The sequence below is a fragment of the Trichosurus vulpecula genome, chromosome 4 (genome assembly GCF_011100635.1).
Source record: "Trichosurus vulpecula isolate mTriVul1 chromosome 4, mTriVul1.pri, whole genome shotgun sequence".
Taxonomy (NCBI): Eukaryota; Metazoa; Chordata; class Mammalia; order Diprotodontia; family Phalangeridae; genus Trichosurus; species Trichosurus vulpecula.
Window position 1 is genome coordinate 101,302,267 of NC_050576.1, and position 21,166 is coordinate 101,323,432.

General features: G+C 44.1%; 1 protein-coding gene across 1 annotated transcript in view; it reads right to left on the bottom strand.

Moving 5' to 3' along the window:
* The window catches only part of CACNA1S (calcium voltage-gated channel subunit alpha1 S), a 104,571-nt gene that overhangs the window by 21,648 nt on the left and 61,757 nt on the right, over positions 1–21,166 (bottom strand). The window contains exons 17-28 of the mRNA XM_036754197.1: positions 20,820–20,952; positions 20,243–20,372; positions 16,789–16,848; positions 12,698–12,804; positions 11,719–11,806; positions 11,295–11,402; positions 9,838–9,890; positions 8,829–8,975; positions 7,341–7,542; positions 6,668–6,826; positions 6,094–6,204; positions 4,890–4,973 (exon numbers count right to left, since the gene is read on the bottom strand). Of these exons, the coding sequence (XP_036610092.1) occupies positions 4,890–4,973; positions 6,094–6,204; positions 6,668–6,826; positions 7,341–7,542; positions 8,829–8,975; positions 9,838–9,890; positions 11,295–11,402; positions 11,719–11,806; positions 12,698–12,804; positions 16,789–16,848; positions 20,243–20,372; positions 20,820–20,952 (1,382 nt within the window). The remainder of the gene's footprint in view (positions 1–4,889; positions 4,974–6,093; positions 6,205–6,667; positions 6,827–7,340; positions 7,543–8,828; positions 8,976–9,837; positions 9,891–11,294; positions 11,403–11,718; positions 11,807–12,697; positions 12,805–16,788; positions 16,849–20,242; positions 20,373–20,819; positions 20,953–21,166) is intronic.

Consider the following 21,166-nt stretch of genomic DNA (forward strand, 5'->3'; position numbering starts at 1 on the left):
GCGGTGGACAGGGCTCTGGACCTGGAGTCAGGAAGACCGGAGTTCAAACACTAACTCAGACACTAACTAGCCATATGACCCTGGGCCTGTCAATTTCTCTCTTCCTCAGTTTCCCAATCTGCAAAATGGGGCTAACAGGATTCACTTCCCAGGACTGTTTTGAGGATAAAGTGAGATAATATCTGTAAAGCACTTTGCAAACCTTAAAGTGTTATGTAAATGCTAGCTATTATTACTCCAGACCAGTTTGGTTTCCCTCTGCCACACAGCACATGACTAAGTTGCCTCCCTCCAGACTCAGCTGGCTTGTGCCCAAGGAATTCAAATGAATTTTCACATGAGCCTAAGAAAACATTGTTAGGAGGAGAAATCTGCTGTTGCTAAAAAAAAAAGCCATCTTTCAAAAACAAAATAAATAACTTTCAGAATATCTAAGTCAGTGTTCTTCTTTGATGACTTAAAAAAAATCAAGCCATGACTCTAGTTGTTGGGGAACCAAGCAACACTTTGGGATTTTATTCAGACCCTGCTGCTCTCCAGGAGGCCTGTGAACAGTCAAGCTAGGGGATTATTCTGGAATTCTATTTCCCCCGGAAGCTGTATATATAAATCCCACGTGTAGAAAATTCACATACACACACAAACACCTCCCCCCTCTCCACAAACAAAAAAGTCTCATTGCTCTCTAGAGAAGATACAAAAAAACCTCAATATGCAATCCTCACATCCTGTACACATCCTGCCCAGAATCCAAACTCTGTTATTCCATACGCAGCATTATTTGTCATTGTCTGATCTACACATGCTCCAGTCGAACTGGAGCCTCAGCCTGGGTCTGATGAACAACAGAACAACTCATCAGCCAAGACCCTAGAAGGCCCCTCCCTGTCTCCTACCACTCATCAGTCCCTCACCTGTCTGACCTTGTTCCTAGTTACCTCCATGGCTGAAGGCCAGCCTGTGGCAGGACTTCTCATCTCATATACTTTCTTTCACACAGAGTCATAACTAACAATTTTTATGCCCAGGGCAAGCAGCGTGAATCCCACCCTCATTTCAGTCAAATAGGGCCAATGATGGAGATCTCAGGATATTTGGAGGCTGCAGCTAGGAGGGTTGGGGGAAGGTGTAGTGACCAGGGCTAGGTCAAGGAGGAACTCCCCTGAGGTAGGGAAGTGGGTTTTTCCCCCCAAGGACTGCAAATAGTGTTAGCACCCTATGGATTTCAGCACTCTGAGGCAAAGTGCTGGTTGCCCCATCTTAGTTGTAGCTCTGCTCTCACTCATCCCCAGTAATGGGCCTCCCAGCCTCAGTGGTCAAGATCCCTACACCATGGAGTCAGGCAGCAAAAACAACTTTCAACTGGGCAGTGATAAACTCAGAGGGGATCCCTATGAATTTTTAAAGCCCTCACCTCTCTTCCCTGACTTCCAGGCCAAATGAGGTATACCCTGTTAGAATCTCACCAAGAATACTCTCACCCAGAGGTGCTCCTCTTCTGTTTAATCTCATTGTTCCCTTGACCTGCCCCACCCACTCGGACCTTACCACACCTACTCTTCCTTCTCTACCCAAGTTGATTTTCATCCCCAATGTCACCTCTAGCTCCCTGATCCTTTCCTATCCTCTTGGTTCATTAAGTCTCTTTAGGATTCACTTAGCAGCCTGCCTTGGTCAGTCACTTCAATGATATTCTGTCTCCCTAGAATTCCTTTGACCTTCTGTTATGCCTGTATCGCTGCCAGAACTAGCTTTGATTCCTCTCCTAGACTGAAATGCATTGCCAGTGGTTGTCAGGAAGCTAAAAATGCTTCCTTGCTTTCCTCACCGTTGCTTGACAATCTATTTCTTCAACTCTATTTTCCCTGGCAGTTCCAGACTGATCTATCTTGCTCTCCTCACTCTTTTAAATCTACTCCTGACTTCCTTACTCTTGGGAGAAGACCTGACCTCCTGTTTCACAGACAACAAGATTATTCAATCAACTTCCTTTTTCTCTGCCTCACAGCCTCTCTGTTATCACATCTCCATTTCAAAATTTCCCTGTATCTTTGTCCAATTTTCACCTTATCTCCTGACTCAGAGGAAGTGCCTTTCTTCCTTTCTAGGGCCAACTCACTAATCTTGAACTCTTTTAAAAAATAGATGACTATTTGATAACATACTTGCCTTCTTAAGGGGTAAGAAGAAGAGAATTTAGAACTTAAAGCTTTAAAAAAAGAATGTTTAAATTTTTTATCTGTAATTGGGAAATATTTAACAAAATAAAATAAATCAAGAGGAAAAATGGATTCTTATTATTACATGTTTTTATTTCACCTAGGTTTTCTCCTATATCTCTATTCCTTCCCATTCCTCAAGCCAATCTTCATAATAAAGAATTTTTTTTTTAAAAAAGGGAAAAAAATCCAGGAAAATGGATCCACACATTGAAAAAATGTCTGACATCATAAGTAATGCTTTACATCTGTGGTGCTCAACCTCTGCAAAGGAGTTTTCCTCCTAAGCTGTCCTCGTTCCACTGAGACTTCATGAGGAAAGACGGAATCACTTATGTAGCAGCTACCATTTACCAGACACTGTGGTGAGCACTTTTTTTTTCTTTTACAAATATTCTCTCATTTGATCCTCACAACAACTCTGGAAAGTATTACGATCCCCATTTTGCAATTGAGGAAACTGAGGCAAACAGAAGTTAGGCCCCCTGCCCATGGGTCACAGAGCTAGTAAGTGTCTGAGTCCTAATTTGAACTCAAGTCTTTCTGACTCTAGGCCCAGGGCTCTGCCCACTGGGCCACCTAGCTGCCTTTGAGTTGCCATAAGTTGCCCCACGTCTTACCTGCATCCCAGTTTCTTGCTCTGGTTCTTTCCTGTGTCTACAGACAGACTCAGTCTTCCCCACTTCTGAAAAATGTTCCCTTAAGCCTGCTTCCATCCCTAAATGGCATCTTGTGTCCTTCTCACCACCAAACATCTTCCAGGGGTGGGGAATCTACTGCCTTGAGGTCACATGTGGCCCTCTAGGTCCTCAACTCTGGCCCTTTGACAGAATCCAACTGGATCCAGCTGACCACACTTGAGGACCTAGAGGGCCACATGTGGCCCAGTTTGGATTTGGTCAAAGGACTGCACTTGAGGACCTACAGGGCCATATGTGGCCTGGAGGATGCAGGTTCCCTACCCTTCATAGACCTTTAATCCTACTTCTACCTCCTCATTACTCACTCCATAAACCATTGAAATTTGTTCCCATCCCTATCGAAACTTCTATAACAAGGATCTCATTTGCCAAATCCAAGATTTTGTCAGTTCTCATTCCCCTTGGTCTCTTTGTAACACTGACATTGTGAACTATGCCTTTTTCCCTTTAAAACCCTCATTAAAAGCAATAGCAACAAACATCCCCCTGTGGTTTCTGTGCTATCCTGCTTCTCTCCCTGTCTCTCTGACTACACCTCAGGTTTGCTTACTAATTCCTCTTCCTCCTCCTGTCCCCTAACACTGGTGTCATTATTTGGTCTCTTTGCCCCCTCCCTACTCTAATCTGTCTTCCACACAGGCTGCCAAAGTGATTTTCCTCAAGCCCAGGTCTGGTCATGTCACTCCCCTACTTAGTAAACTCTAGTGGTTCCCTGTTACCTCTAAGATAAAACATAAAATCCCCTATTTGCCTTTTAATCCCCTTCCCAACCTGTCCCCACCTTCCTTTCCAGCTTCTTTATACACCACCCCTCTTCCTGCACTCTATAGTCAAACTGGCCTTCTCTTTATGGCTCACACAAGATACTCTATCTCCCCTTTGCTTTTGTCTTGGCTGTCCCCAGGAATGCCCTCCCACCTCGTATCTGCCTTATAGATCATAAACATTTCCAACTTCACTTTCCCTATCACAGAGGCTACAAGTGAGTATGGTCCACCCCAACCCTTTCTTAAATGTAAACTGAGGGGATTTGACAATAAGACCTCTACAATTCTTTTTTTTTTTTTTTTGGAGGGGGGAGGCAAGGCAATCAGGGTTAAGTGACTTGCCCAAGATCACATAGCTGGTAAGTGTCAAGTGTCTGAGGCTGAATCTGAACTCAGGTCCTCCTGACTCTAGGGCAGGTGCTCTATTCACTGCACCACTTAGCTGCCCTATACAGTTATTCTTAACCTTTTTATGACCCCTTTTAAAAGGGAAAAATAGCCCCACATAGTGAAAAGAACAATAGCTCTTAGAGTCACAAGGCCTGGGTTCAAATCCCATCTCTGATGCGGACTACTTGTATATTTTGGGTGAATCATTTAATCTTCCCAGATTTCTGTTTCCTCATCTGTAAAATGAGGAGGTTAAATTAGACAGCCTCTGAGTTCCTCTCCAGCTCTAGGTCCATGATCCTATTAGTATCTGAGGATTGGGAAAATAGATTCCTTTTAAAACAAAGAACTGATAAAAGAAAGAAAAGCAGTTCAGCAAACACATTTAACCAAGTCTGACAGTGTATGCAGTATTGTTTCCAGAGCCCTCCACTTCTGTAATGAAGGGAGGGAGGTGCATTATGTTTAGGGTGAAGCTTTTTGGATATTTTCATTACACAGAATTTAGTTTTTGCTCTGTAATATTCTTTTGGAATTTGTCACATCCTACCTTGTATTATACAAGGTATCCCAAAAGCCTTAGTGCAGTTTAAAGCTGTATTTATTTGAGAACATGTCTTATCTCCCCTATAGGATTGTAAAGTCCTTGAGGAGGGAACTTTCACATTAAAAAAAAAAACTTCATTGTGCTTAACAACACAGCATCCTTGATATAGTAGCCCCTCACTAAATGTCTGCCGAATCAATGAATGAATCTGCACATCTGGAAACCTTACCCTTGTTTTGGGTACCTACGATCTCCTGAAACTCACATCGATCTCACTAAGGATGACGTCGATGATGCTGCCGATGACAATCAAGAAGTCAAACACATTCCAGGGGTCCCCAAAGTAGCCCTGAGAAAGAGAGGGAACAGGAGTGAAGGGGAGAAAGGAGAGAGGGAGTGGAGAGCAACGGAAGGGGAAAGTGGCCTGGGAGGAGAGCATCCTTGGTGGCCAGCAGAGGCCTTTGGGATTCCCTGCCGATGCTGGGCAGAGTTGTTAAGGGCCCAGACCTTGAGGGAGAGTGAGGAACCAGGTTTCTCTCTAGTGATTTCACCTCCATCATCCAATTTTAAATCAGGTACTCCAGAACGCCCCCCCTCACATCTGCATAGGAAATGTGCTAGATTCGGAGCCAGGAGACCTAGGTTAGAACCTTGGCTCCAGCACTTACTGTCTGTGGCAAAATGGGCAAGCCGTTTAACTCTCTGAGCCCCTCTTACCTCGTCTTCAAAATGGGAATAATAATGCTCATACTGCCCCCCTCACAATGTTGTTGTGGGAGAAAACCCTTTGTCAACCATATAACACTCTATGAACACGGATTCCCCATATGGCTATCCTGATCTTTTCCCATCTTCTCTCTCCTCTGAGCCCAAAGTAGTAAGTAGGTGGAGGGTGAGAATACAAGGGGAGGTAACAGACCCTGGGCCCAGTCATGCAGAAGGAGAAGAGGCACACAGAAAGAATACTTCATTTCCTTTGTCACTAAGGGCTACAAGTCTCTTTGAGTGACTTCTTCACCTCCAAGACCTGAAGGGGAGGGAAGAGTGATAGGGTGGGGAGTTGGGAGGAGAGGTGAGAGGTGATCGAGGGACATCTGCTTTCTGCTTATTGGTTGATAGCATCAAGAAGGAGGAAGATGAAAGGGGATATAGGTGAATGCAGACTCCAAGAGGAGGGAGCAGTGTGATGTAGTAAGTGGCACACTGGACCTGGATCCAGGAATATCTAGGTTCAAATCCCACCTAGGACATTTACTACATGACCCTGAGCAAATCCCAAAAACTCGATGATTTTCACTTTCCTTGTCTCTTGGTTTTGTGACCTCTAAGATCCCTTCCAGCTCTCCATCTATGACTCTAGGTTCCTATAAGCTAAAATCTGTTTCTCCATGTTGAGAGGGATCCCTTCTCCTTTCCAACCCTGATGCCTGCCTTGCTTCGTGACCATGAATGACACCTCCAACACTCACCTTGGCCTTGAAAGCCATGAGCTTGAGGATCATCTCCAAGGTAAAGATGATTGTGAAGGCCACATTGAGGATATCCGAAATGTGGTTCATTTCCTCTGACTGGTTGTAATGCTGTGGAAGTGGAAAGGTGGGGAGATGGATTGGGAAGGGAGAGTAAAGGATTATGGTGGCTCAGTCTGGGTAATTCTATTTGTACAGTGCCCAGTACAGCATTTGATTGTCAATCAGTTGCTAGAGATGTCATAGAGGTAAAGGGTTGGGTAAAGGACCTCAAACAGTTGTAGGATTATTTAAGCAATGGGATGATTAATCAAAGCTTAAAAATGAGCATGATAATGAAGTATCTAACTTTGGAATCCTTAGAGATACACCTGCTCTGCGAATACTAAATCCATTCCTAATTGAAGTGTTACCGAGATGCCAACCCAATCATCCCAGGGCCAGGACCTCAGTCTGCAAGTGAAAAGTCTCTTGGGGGCCTTCTTTGACCTTGGAATCCTGATCTACCCTCTGCCCTGCCCAGGGACCTGGGCCCTCCCCTGGAGCTGGTGAGCTGGCCTGAGGGGACTCTTACCTGCATGCCCAGGCAGATGGTGTTGAGCATGATAAGGGCGAACATCAGGTACTCAAAGTAGGAGGATGTGACGATGTACCACACCTTGTACTGATAAGGGTTCTTGGGGATGTAGCATCTCAGTGGTCGGGCTTTCAGGGCATACTGCACACACTGGCGCTGAATTAAGGGGCATCAGAATGAAGGGGGAGACAGGAAATCCCCCAGAGGGTAGTAGGGGATAGGTGACTGCTTGTGGGGGAATCTGCATGATGTCAACTGTGGCCTAGTGGAGGTGCCCAGTCTGCTCTGGGGAAGTTGTGCCATCCTGGTGAGGGCCTTGAGGGGGAAGCCTTCCATTGAAATCTCACACCATTGGTTATCTTGGCTCTCACCCAACTGGTGAGCTCTCAATCTACCTCCCACTCTATCTCAGGCCATTCATGGCATTCCATCCCAGGTTTTCTAGCCAGATATCTCAGTGAATACATGTTAGGTGGAGTGCTGGGCACTAAGGGCAAATGAAGACTTTGGCACTACCAAAGAGTTACTCCCTTTGTCTGGGATGGACTCTTTCTATCAGCTGGCACGATCCCTCCCACACCCCAATTCCACCCAACCTCCCTTTGGGGTTGTGGTAATAAGAATCCTCCCTCCCTTTCCCCAATCCCACCTTGATGGGCATGGAGGGTACCTGGTTCTTGTCAAGCTCACAATTCTTGTATTCGGTCTCACCCTGCTCCTGGAAGGTGACTATGATAAAGCCCACAAAGATGTTCATCATGAAGAAGGCAATGAGGATGATGTAGATGATGAAGAAGATGGCCATCTCCACATGGTTGTTGTAGATAGGGCCCATGTCCTCGGTATGTGTGTCAATAGCTTTGTAGAGAAGCCTATGGAAGGACAAAGGGAAGCAAGATCAGAAAGAGCCTCGAATGCCAGGCTGATTTTGGACTTAATAGTAAGAATAATATTTGTACTATCTATGGATTTTTAAAAATTAAATTTCTTTTAAATGAACAAGTTTTAAAATTTAAATTTAGGGGAAGGGAATAAGCATTTTGCTAATTACCTACTATGTGCCAGGTACTGTATTAAATGCTTTTACAGATATTATCTCATTTGATACTCACAAAAACCTTAGGAAGTAGATGCTACTATGGTCTCATTTTATAGTTGAGGAAACTGAGGCAAACAGACTTTAAGTGACTTGCCCAGGGTCATACAGCTAGTAAGTGTTTGAAACCAGATTTGAACTCAGGCTTCCAGACTCTAGGCCCAAGGCTCTATCCACTGTACCACCTAGCTCCTCTCTCTCTCATCTTCCATTTAAAAAAAAAGCAGGGGGGAAGCCTTATAACAAATATACATAATCAAACAAAATAAATTTTCATGTTGGCCATGTCCAGATTATTGTAGGGAAAGCTTTAAGGAACAGTAGAGTGCCACAGAGATGAGAACCATGATGTACTTCCATAGGCACTAAGGAGACATGGCAGGTTTTTGAGTATGGGATTGATGTTTATGAAGATAATGATAACCCACATTTATATCACGCTTTCCAAGCTTTCATGATCTTTACATCTGTTTGCTCATTGAGCATCCCAGCTACACTGTGAGGTGGTTCCTACAAGGTAAGATGACCTCCTTTCTACAGATGAGGAACCTGATGCTTGGATGGCTTATGTGATTTGCCTATGGCCTCACAGCTGGTAAATGTTAGAGGTGGGATTAGAATTCAGGTCTTCCTGGCTCCAACCCTAGTGAGCTCTGCCTCTTTTGTATTAAATAGAAGCAGGCACAGGAATGTCTTATTATTCCAAGGTTTGCACAGTGCCTTTTCTCAGTTCCATGCTGCCTCCTGCGGCCTGTAGCAATTATAAAATGCTTCCAGTGGCATATGATTGACAGGGGTGACCTACTTATTTTACCCATGAATCCCTGGGCACTCTACTTGCTTCGAGAAGGAGGTCCTCTATAACAATGCCCTGCTCTACTTGCAATCTCTAAGTATTAAACATGTTCTCAGCGTGGGCACACATACACACTGCTGGGTACATGTGTGCATGTGGGGGTGGGTAAAAAAAAGATTATTTTAGCCATCCAATTACCCTTCTAAGGTAGCCGTTACCATGCTCATTTTGTATCCTCCCCCACCTTTCCCAATCCCCACACTCACTGGGGCCATCCCTCGAAGGTAGAGACGGTGAAGAGAGCCAACATGGCAGACAGCACGTTGTCAAAGTTGAAGTCATTGTGCAGCCACTGTCTGGGGTATACTTGCATCTGGTTAGGGTCCCCATCTTTGTACACATAGTAATAGCCCCTGGGGAGAGGGAAGCCCAGTCCTTTGAGTGGCTTAGCTGCCTTCTTCCCTCCCTGAAAACCCTCTTTTGGGGCCTCCCTCCACCCCAGAGAAACTCAGACTCCCCTGTCCCCCATGTCTAGAAAGTGGAAGGGAGGCATAGAGCCCACAGGAATCCCCCCCAGTGCATGATCTTCTGATGTCATCCTTATTGGAGGTATTTCTTTGTTACAAGGGAGGGCTCTGAGAGGGGGGAAGGCTATTGGGAAAACAACAGCAGAGAAAATGATGAAGAAGATGTAGATCCCATATGTCAGTCTGGAAGGTAAGCCATGGAGGGGCGGGTTTTCTATGGGGTCCTAGACCCATAGGACATAGAATCAGAAAGAACCTTAGAGACGATCTAGTTTGACAAGGTGCTCAGGGTTAAACGGGAAGCAGAAGAGTTGACGCGGTTGCCCAGTGAGGGGGTGGAGTGTCTCTTCACTGAGTCTCCCCTGGTCTTACTCTCTCATAGGGTTACAGGATCATAGATTCAAGGCTAAAGGGACCAATGCTCCCATTTTCCAGATGAAGAAAGTGTGGCCAGGGAAATTAAGTGAATTGTCCGAGGTCACATCATAAGAAACAATCAGAATTAAAGCACAAGGTCTCTTAATTCAGAGCAAGGATTCTTCCCCCAGTACCACATTGCCTCTTATTTCTTCCCAATTTCCCCAGACCTCCAGGCTTTAAGACACCATCAGATCTTCTCCATCACCCACTACACCAGCATCCTCCTAGCTGACATTCCTGGGCAGCCCCAGGTGGAGAGTTGGGGAACCTTTCCTTGATCATGCCCAGGTGGGGAGGTTCCTTCAGGAGCTGGAGGGAGGCAACTTACTTGCACTCAGCTTCGGTCATCTTAGATAAGTCATTACAGCTGTAGAACTTCCCCTGAGTGGGGTGGGGAGAGAGAAAAAAGAGAACAGGGGGTAGGGGAGGAGGGAGACAGACAGACAGAGACAGAAAGACAGAGAGAGGCAGAGACAGTGAGGAAGAAGAGAGAGGAGGTGAGAGGTGGGAAGGGGAAAGGAGAGGAGAGGAGAAGAGAAGGAGAAAGAGAGAGAGAGAAAGAGAGAGAGAGAGAGAGAGAGAGAGAGAGAGAGAGAGGAGAGAGAGAGAGAGAGAGAATGTTGTTGTCATGGAAACTGAATTAAAAAGTGGAACCAGAAGGACATCAGGATAGCGTGATAGTGAAGAATTATCGATTCTGAAAACAGGGAAGTCTCCTTGGCCCTGTTACCTTCAAGAAGGTGAAAACCCTAACCTTTTGGAAGGAAGGCAGGACAAGATAGACTTGACCATCATTACAATAACAGCTTAACATTGTTCTTGTTAATAATAACATTGTTAATAAGCTACGCTGTGATATAATGAAATGCAATATATAATATGATCTGATTTGATATGATATGATATAATATGATATAAAATGATATACCATAATGTAATAAACATTGTTAACAATAGCGTTAAGGGCAGCACTTACACTTCACAGGATTGCTAGAGCTCAAAGGCATATTGTTTATTTTTAACATTCTTTTTTAAAAAAATATTGAGTTCCAAATTCTCTTCCTCTTTCTAGCACCACTCCCTCCGCCCCCATTGAGAAGCCAAGCGACGTGCTATCCATTATACATGTGAGGTCTCAAAGGTACATCATACACCATCAAGTCTGATACCTCACTTTGAAGGCCATACTTACTTCCTGCACATTTTATAAGTGAGGAGACCGAGCCCCAGGGAAATAAAATGACTTTGCCCTAAGAGCAGGTAAATAAATGGCAGAGGGAGGATTTGAACCCAGGTTCTGTGACTTCAAATCCAATCATGGTTCTGTTGTACCACATGATCTCACAGAGCGGGCTGGCTGCCCTGTGAGGCTCAGCCAGAGTAAAACATCCAGGGACTCAGGTCTTACTGTTCCTTCTCCCTCTAGAAAATGGGAAACAGTGATGTTTCCAGGGGGGAACAAATACCCCACTACCCTCAGAGACTTCCTCCCTAAATATTCTCCAAATCAGATTGGCATCCTCCATAAGGAAGGGCCAGTTGCTCTGCACTTAGGGGTTGGAGCACACCGCTTTAAATTTTTTTTTCCCAATTAATAAGTATTTTCTCTCCCTCCCACTCCCACTCCAGAAAAAAAATAAATCCTTGTAACAAGTGGTCCATATGTAAAAAATATTTAATAGCAGCTCCTTTTGTGATAGCAAAGAACTAGAAACAAAGAGGGTATCCATCAATTAGAAAATGGTGAACAAATGATGATATCTGGATGAAATGGGGGCCTCTTACCTTGAAGAGCTGGACTCCGATGCAGGCAAACATGAACTGCAGGAGGGTGGTGACCAAAACGATGTTGCCAATGGTCCGGATGGCCACAAACACACACTGAACCACGTGCTGAGTAATGGAGAATGGATGGGGTGAAGACCAGACTCACGGCCGGCCGCCAGGCTTTGAGGGAGTCCCAAGAATGCAGCTGAGTGGCAAGAGAGGGGACTCCCCCGGCTGGAAGGAGAGGGACTGACAGTGGACACTTCCAAGGTCCCATTGTGAAGGGCTTGTGGAAGGAACCCAGAGTGGATGCGGTGTCTCAGCCAGGCTGGTGAATCAATGTACCAATGTGTGCTTTGGTGTGGGCTGTTTGGGTGCTGTGATACCTCCGTGTTCTTTCCCCTCCCAGGGGAAGTGGGTCCAGGGCCTACTGAGCTCTCACCTTCAACCCTTTGGCCCTGTTGATGGCTCGGAGGGGTCGGAGCACCCTCAGCACCCTGAGAATCTTCACCACAGAGATGGTACTGGATCTGAGGGGGTGAGGGAGGGAATACAGGGCGAGGTGAGGAGCGGGAAGGAGACCCTTGCTATAACCCTGCTCCAGCTGGGTAACACTCTTCACTGACCCCTGCCAGCTACTGGCTTCTTCCTTCTAAGCCGTCAAATAAGCCATTCTTTCCACCCAAAACACTTCCTTTTCTCCTGAGCTCCCTCCCCCTAAGTCACCTCCCTTCTCTCCTTTAAATACTACCCACATCTCATTTCTTCTGGGAAGAGAATTTAGAAATCAGCTTGGCCAGCCCTGTCATTTTACAGGCGAGGGTACTGAGGTACGAAAACGATTTGGTCAAGGTCATAGAGATTGTCAGAGTTAGAATTTGAACTCGGGTCCTCTGATTCCAGATGTAGGCCTCTTTCCATTGCAACATGCTGCCTTTCTGATAGTTGAAAATAATAGTTAAACTACTTACTCCTGGACTTGTAATCAGGAAGGCCCGAGTTCAAATCCTACTTCAGACACTCCCTAGCCATGTGATCCTGGATGAGCTAACCTAACTTCTTTGATCCTCAGTTTTTTTATCTGTAAAATGGGAGTAATAATGCACCTGTCTTAGAGTTGCTATGAGGATCTAATGAGAAAATATATGTTAAATACTTTGCAAACCTTTAAATGACTTAAATATGGAAACTATTAGTATTTGTACTACTATTTACACCACCCTCTCAGAGTTGCTGGGGGAAGATGCTTCATAAACTTTTAAATTCTATATAAAGTATGAGCCATTGTTACTGTGTGAAGCTCATGAGCCCTGGGCTATGGGAAAGGCACCAAGAGCTTCAGAAACCTCCTAGTCTGGGGGTCGGTGCTGTGCATCTCATGAGGTCTCCTTCCTCAGAGACGGTCCCCAGTCATTACTCACTCAATGCCCATGGAGATGAGGGACACGGCCACGACCAGCAGGTCCAGGATGTTGAAGTAGTTGCGTAGGAAGGAGCCCTTGTGGAGGAAGGCACCGTAAGCCGTCATCTACAGAGGGAAAAAACAAAACCCAACATTGATGCCAAGGGGATGACACAGACTAAGCAAAGTTTCTTGTCAATGATGCCTTCTCTCTACAGACTACCCAGCTAGGAATCGACTGCTCTCTCTGTTAGGAAACTGAGTCCTTGGGATGCTGTGAAGAGCCTGAGGGCAAACAATTAATTACAATATAAATCAGGGCATGAAAAGTGCCTGAGATGGTGCAAAGTACCAGATGAATGTCAAGGAGGGTGAAATAATTTATAACTGTAGTAATCGAGGAAGGTTTCCTGAAAGAGATGGCTTTTGAGCAGAACTCTGAAGGATGGGTAGGATAGAAACTGATAGAAAGAAAAAGGAAGGCATCTTAGGTGGAAACAACTACATGGACAAAGGCACAGAGGTGGGAAAAGCAAGTCTGGCTGAAGCATAGAATATTTATAAGGGAGTAGTGGGAAACAATATAGCTTGGAAAAGCAGGTTGAGTCAGATTACAGAGGGCCTTGAATGTTAGGCTAAGAAGTTTGGACTTTACTTGGAAGCCAACAGGGAACCATGAGATATAAGGAAATATTCCTAATAATTAAAGTAATCTATACATGGAATGGACTGTCTTAGGAAGTAAGGAATTAGTTCCTTTTCACTGAAGGGCTATAACCACTGGCTGACTACTTGTTGGTTATATTGTAGGGGAGATAATTTTAAGTACAGATTGGATTAGAAAGCCACTGAGTCCCAGATCCTGTGACTTAATTCCTGGGCTGTTCTGGGCATAACTACCTAGTACTGGCTCTGAGATCCTGACCCATGAAATTTCCAGAGTGAATGTTCATACCTCAGAAAACCAGAGCTTGATTTATTGCTTTTGAATTGTCTAGACTTAAAAAAGTGATGGAGAACATGCTGATAATACAGATCAAACTTAAAAGTATATTGTAGGCACATTTTCCCCCCCTTAGAAAGCTGGTTGTCAAACATTTAGTAGCCTCTCTTGCAGTGGGTCACTGTCCATTTTCCTCTTTTTCACTGTTCGCTTTTAGAGTGCAAGCCCCTTGATAGACTGGAGTCACGAAACTATGTAAATCATTTATTCCAAGTGTTAGTTTATTTGGAATCTGGTACAGTGCTCTGAACTTAGAAAGGGATTTTTTTTTTGCTTTTTTTTTGGATTAGGCTTGTGATTTCACTGGGACCGGAAAGAAGACTTCCTTTGGCAATGGGATTTGTACCTGGTCTGCAATTTATAGTCTAAGAAAGCTGCCTATGGCCCTGAGAAGGTAGGCCACTTGTCCAGGGTCAAACAACCAGCAGCTATCAGAGATGGGACTTCAATGCAGGCTTTCTTAATTTCAAGGTCAGATTTCTATCCTCCACATCAGTGGTATCAAACTCAAATAGAAGCTAAGCAAAATGTAAATGATCCCATATTGACATAGAAAACCGCATATTAAGACTACATTCTATTGTATTTTTATTTATTTTGTTCAATATTTCCCACTGACATTTTAATCTGGTTTGGGCCTCACTTGAGAGTGTTGCCAGATGTGCAGGCCGCCTTTTTGACACCTCTGCACTACCTCAAAACGATAAGAAATGTTAATGAATATCTGATAAATGAAGGAATGAAAATATTGAGGAAAGTTGGCATTCCTTCTGGCTCCAAAAGGAAACTCTTACTTCATCTTTCCTTCAGGGTATGGGGGTAGCATGACAAATTTTGTCATCCCCTTGAGAACCTGAGGAAGGCTTCCCCTTAACAGTTTGACCATGTCCCTCTACTATTGAAATTAAAAAATTTTTTTTTAAATTTCTGATTATTAAAAACCTTTTTTGGTTTGGCCCCCAACCTACATTTGCAGACTTTGCCTCCATTACTGGCCCATGGGTATACTTTCTACTCCAGTCAAGCTAGATGACTCACTGTTGCCTGATCATGACCCCATGTTTTCCCTCCTTTGAACCTCTGATTGCGTCAGTCTCTCCTGGGATGCTTTCTCCTTATACTTCATCTCTTCCTTCCTTTTGAGATCCAACTCATTTTTCATTGTAAGCTTTCCTTGCTCCTTCCAAGCAGAAGAGATCAATACCTCTTCTGAATGCCCAAAGCACTTTGAATTCCTCTGCTGATACTTACATTATTTCAGACATTTTAATAATCTCCCACTCGATTCCGAGCTCCCTGAGGGTAGGTACTGCCTTGTTTATCTTTGTATCTTTTGCAGTAGCTTGCATATACATGTTTGTTGAGTGAATGAATGACATTCAGCAGATGATGGCCCAGAGAAGAGTCCGATAGAGATGTAGACTTTTGGACACTCAGACCTAACAACATGGGACTCTCTGAAGGAGAAGCTTTCCCAGCTATAGCTAACAAGGACCTAGCATGGCCTCCTGGAGCTATTCCAGCGACAATCAACCTTCAATATGTTAGACACATGCTTGCGAGAGTACAAACGAAGATTAGCCAGTATGCTAAGCTGCTTAGAAACTTACAGAGGCACTGTGCTTTGCAACAAAGGGGCTATACACCCACCCTGTAAAAAATTAAAAGAAGTTAAGTACTCCTGCGTCATGAGAATAGAGATGTAGATCTTGTCTTCATTCATCCATCCATTTATTCATTGATTCATTTTTCATTCGGTAGAAATTCACTAACTTCTCATTATATGCAATGTCCTTGGTTAAGTATGGTTGTGGATATAAACCGGATGTAGCTCCTGCCCTCAAGCAGCTTACTGTCTAATAACAGAGGGAGGGAAGTAGGGGTGGGGGGAGGGTGTTACTTAAAGTACTGCTTTGCTGTGCTCATGTGACAAATGGCCCTCTCTCTGTGTACTTTTGGAGGGTTGTTGTTTTCTATTTCTGAGTGACTGGATAAAATTTATTCATATATAATGGTTACTTCCATCCTCTTTTCTGATTAGCTAAGTGTGGGCCTGGGATTATGGAATGGACCAATGACATCGGGCCACGAGACCCTAGTGGACCAATCCCAGTTCAGAGGAATGCCATCTTTGTCCGGGGACACGCAGGGGAGAGGATGCTCTAGGATGAGAGAGAGTCAAGATGGTCAAAGATGGACCCTGGAAACTGCAGCAATGAAGAAAATGTAGGCGCCCTGAGACAGGAATTGGGTAGTTTTCTTTTCTTTGTCCTTCCAGTAGTTACCTTGCCCTGCTGTATAGTTTGTGAATTGATGGATTTCTATTTCTTTCATATATAAGCCCTGGAAAACCCATTCATTCTGGGGTTTGGAGTGTATGGTAGATGGGGGAAAGAGGGAATAGGTCTAGGGCATCCAGTTATGGTGACAGCAGCAAAAGCAAGGAAAAAGATAATTAGGGGATAGATTTAGCAGACACATGAGCCTAGGGAGCCAAGCAGTTTCAGGAGTCAGGAACGTCTGACAGGCCAGGGACCAAGGAAGATCTAGAAAGTAGAGAAAACTGAAAGCACAAAGGCCGGTGTGCTAGTATCCCTGGAGAGGCTCCAAGGAGCCTGTCAGTCAGGTGAAAGGCCCAGGGTCACAGCCTGCCTCTGTTGGCTGGCTGGGCTATTGGATAAGAAATCCTTCTCCTGTGGGCTTTTTGATTTGTAAGGTCCCATTTATAGAAAGGTCCCTTGGGAAAGATGTGCTGCCTTTGGGGCTCATTTGATCTTATCCTTGAGACTTAAGTTCAAAGACCGTCTCACTTACTAGCCATATGACTCTGGACAAAGTCACTTAGTCTCTATGTGCCTCAGTTTCTTGATCTGTAAAATGGGAGAAGGTTGGCCTTAATGGCCATCTAAGAGCCCTCTGAACTCTAAGTCTGTGATCTTATGGCAAACTGATCCGAAGCATTGACTCTGTTTTCCATTCCCCCCCTACCCCCAGGAGCTGTTCTAAAAGTGCAAAGGGGAGCCTGAGAAAGGCAACTAAGTGACTTGACTTAAAAAGCCATGTGGGCAGATATCTGGGGGCCCTCAGGAGTCTTCTAGACTACTTACCTTGAGTACAATTTCAACAGTGAAGACGGAAGTGAAGGCGATGTCAAAATAGCCAAGGATCTGAGGTAGGGAAAAAGGAGTGACATAGGAGGAAGAAAAGAAACTGGCGAGAGTCAGTGAGGTGACAATGATATTATAACCACCACCAAAAAGCAAAATAGATTAAGAACCTATTTGTGATGGACTCTGTGCTGGACATGGTACAGAGGTTGTGACACAGACAAGCCTGAATAGATATTCAGGAGTTTTTAATCTGGGTTCTATGACCTTAAAAAAAAACCCAAGCTATTTTGATAATTGTATTTTAGGATAATTGATTTCCTTTGTACTCCTACATATTTTATTTTATTTATTTAAAAATACTATTCTGAGAAGGGGTCTATAGGCTTCACCAGATTGTCCAAGAGGTCCAGGACACAAAACTGGTTAAGAGCCCATGAGTTAGAAGTCCAAGGCCTGACACTGATATGGATGAACATGTAGCAGATACACAGAAAACTGAGTCCTAGAATCTCAAACACATGCATGGATAGATGGGATTAGTACCATTTTGTAGAAGCTGCAATTTATTTTTTTATTCTTTTTTATTTTATTAGTCAATTTATTTATTTTTAGTTTTCAACATTCATTTCCATAAGTTTTAAATTTTCTCCCCCTTCCTCCCCAAGAGAGCCTGCAATCTGATATAGGCTCTACATATACACTCCTATTAAACATAATTTCATATTTGTCATGTTGCACAGAGGAAATATAATGAATGGGAGAAACCATGAGAAAGAAAAACAAAACAACAAAATAAGAAAATAGTCTGCTTTGCTCTGCATTCAGACTCCATATTCTTTCTCTGGATATGGATGTCATTTCCCATCATGAGTCCTTTGGAATTGCATTGCTGAGAAGGGCTAAGCCTATCAAAATCAGTCCTAGCACCTAGGCTGTTACTGTGTACAATGTTATCCTGGTTCTGCTCCCTTTACTCAGCATCAGTTCATATACGTCTTCCCAGGTTTCTCTGAAGTCCACCTGTTAATCATTTCTTACAGCACAATAGTATTCTATTACATTGATATACCGCAACTTGTTCAGCCATAGAAGTTGCAATTTAAGGGGATGGGTTAAACTATCTCCTGGAAAGAGCATTGAGCTGGGAATTAGGAGACCTGGGTTCTAATCCAGGCTTTGCCACTAATTCACCAGAAAAGTTACTTCCTCTCTGAGTCTCAGTTTCCTTCCCCTGCACAATGAGGGGGTTGGACTCCATGAACTTTAAGGTTTCTTCTAGCTTTGACATTCTATGATCTGATTGACCTGGTGGACAAGTAAATGCCTGTACCTTTGAGAGGCTGTGTGTCAGGGGACAAGCTAAGAGACATGTCTGGGGTTTCCTTTTTGGGAGGAGTCTGGCAGAAGTCTTTCCCTCCATTATAATTAGTCTGGAAAGGCTTCCTTGTAAAGGTGGGAAATCAGGAGTTGTTTGCAGTATGGAGCCATGGAAGGAACAGTATATTTAAAAGTAAGAGGACCTGGATTCAAATCTACTCCAGTCATTTGTTACTTGTGTGACCTTGGGCAAGTCTTAACCTTTCTGGACTCAGTTTCCTCATCTGTAAAATGGGATGCCTCTAAGGTCCCTTCTAAGCTTTAGATCTCTAATCTCATGATCCTGTGAATGAGAATGGGGAGAGAGCAGGGGATAAACACAGTTATGAGTATGTGACCCAGGGCTATTCCTTACAGTCCATAGAACTCATGAATGGAAGCCAGGAAGGGGAGTAGGATCATGGCCATTATGCCTCTGTGACGATGTGTTGGCTATTAGATGGTCTTGAATCCTGGGTTCAGCCATAGGCTGGACTTGAGAATATTGCCAAAGAGAGAGCTATCCCCAGAATGCCATGCATGCCTGTGGGATAGGGACTTGAACATCCTGCTGCTGCCAGCTGGCTAGGAATGGTCACACCTGAGTTCTACAAGGATGAGGAGGCAGGGAAATAAGAGGTGGCTCTACAGCAGATGCTAAATAATGCGGTAATAATCCCTGACATTTTTGTGTAGTACTTTTCAGCTAGGTGGTGAAGTGGATAGAGTACTGGGCCTGGAGTCAGGAAGACTCATCTTCTTGAGTTCTTAGACACTTACTAGCGGTGTGACCCTGGGCAAGTCACTTAACCTTGTTTGCCTCAGTTTCCTCATCTGTAAAATAAGCTGGAGAAGGAATGACAAACCACTCCAGTATCTCTGCTGAGAAAACCCCAAGAGGGGTCATGAAGAGCTGGAGACAACTGAAAACAACTGAAAGACAACAAGCTTTTCAGCTTACAAAGCACTTTCACACACATCATCTATTTTGGTCCTCATCTCTTCCTGGACTCTGTTTTGTCATATCCATTTTACAGCTGGAGAAACCGAGACTCATGGAGACAGAACCTTAAAGTTGAGTGACTTCCATTTCCTGTCTCCATGTCTAGAGCATACTCTCTGCTCACCTCTTCCTCACAGAGCCCCTCTCTTTCTTTAACACATGGCTCCAGCATGTATGAAGCCTTCCCTGACCCTTCCTCCCCAATTACTAGTGCCCTCCTTCCAAAACAACCTTGGATTTAACTATTTTGTATAGATTCCTAGTCACTAACTTTAGATTCATACTGTAATGTTTCTTTCATTAGAATGGGAACTCATCAAGAATAGAGCTTGTTTCATTCTCTGTACTTGTATCACTGGGTGCCTAGCACAATGCCTGGCACATAGTAGGTGCTTAATAAATACTTCTTACCCAACATTAAGGGATTTCTGATTTTAAGTCCAATTCTCTTTCCACTACAACCTCACTACTTCTTATCACGAAATACGCAGGGTTCATAGAAGAATAGAATGCTTGGTACATAGCAGGTGTTTAATAAGTATTTCTTACCTAAGGCAAAGGACTTCTGGTTCTAAGTCCAATTCTCTTTCCACTATAACTGTACTACCTCTTGTTATGAAATACATAAGGTTCATAGAGGAATATAATGCCTGGCACATAGTAGGTCCTTAATAAATACTTCTTACCAAGATTAAAGGACTTCTGGTTCTAAGTTCAATGCTCTTTATACCACAACCATATTTACCTCTTGCTATGAACTATAAGCATTGGGAAGAAGTGCGGCCAGCAGAGTCAGGCTCAGTATAAGGAAACACTTCATAAGAAGAGCTATTCAAAAGTGAAATGGGATCTTTTGGGAAGTAGTGAGTCTTCCATTACTAGAAGTCTTTGAGTGGAAGCTTTAACACGTCAGGAATATTGTCAAAAGGATTCCAATAATCTCTGAGATGTCTCTCAGCTCTGTGTTTCTGTGATTCTATGAACCAACCTTCCTGGGGTTGGCCTTGCCCCGGGAATGGAATTTGCTGAGAACCCAGGGACAACTGAGCAAAGAGGAGCCACCTATGATCTGGGGGTGGGGAGAGCAGTTACCTTGTTCCTAAAGGATTCTGCCTGGATGGGATCCTCCGCTGCCAGGGAGATACTGCTGAGCAGAATGAAGAGCAGGATGAAGTTGGTGAACCAGGTGGCGTTGACAATCCGGTGACACAGTACCCTGATCCTGGTAAAAGGAAAGGCAGGGAGAGGTGCCCTGGTGAGTATGAGGCACGCTTAACCTCTCAGTGTGCCCAGGACTATCCATTACAGAGAAGTTGGAAAATCATAGGATTTCAGGTTGGAAGGAACCTCAGAGATCTTCTAGCCCAACCCCCTTAATTTGCAAATGAGGATCTTTGGTATTGAGAGAACAGGTAGCTTGTTCAAGGTTCCACAAGCAGGCTGAATTTGAACCTGCATCCTCTGATTCCAAATATAACACTCTTTCATCTCTACTATGTACTCATCATCATTAACAGAGGGAATTTCCACACTGGAGGTTTCTCACATAGACAAAAACACAGATTTAGGACTTCTTCCCTCCACCAAATATATATATACATATATATATGTATATATGTATATATGTATATATGTATATATGTATATATGTATGTGTGGCACCACCTACTTATTGGTAGGGCTGAAGATGAAGAACGAGCTGGCTTCGGGCATAGGCACTGCTTTTTCTTTCAGCTGTAGCTCTGCCAAGGGGCGAGGCCGAGGGCTCAGTGGGATCTCTGGCTCCTCTTCCTCATCATCTCCTGTGGGGATGAGCAGGTTGGGGGGGGCAGGAAGCACCTGAGGTCATCATCCCATCCCTGAGAATTCTGTTTGTTCTCCCTGGCCCCATTGGCTCTGCCAAAGATCACAGGACCATAGAATAACAGAATATTGGACTCAGAAGAATATAAGCTCCATGAGGGCAGGCACTGTTTTGTTTCTGTCTTCATGGGTCCAGTACCTAGCACAGGTCCT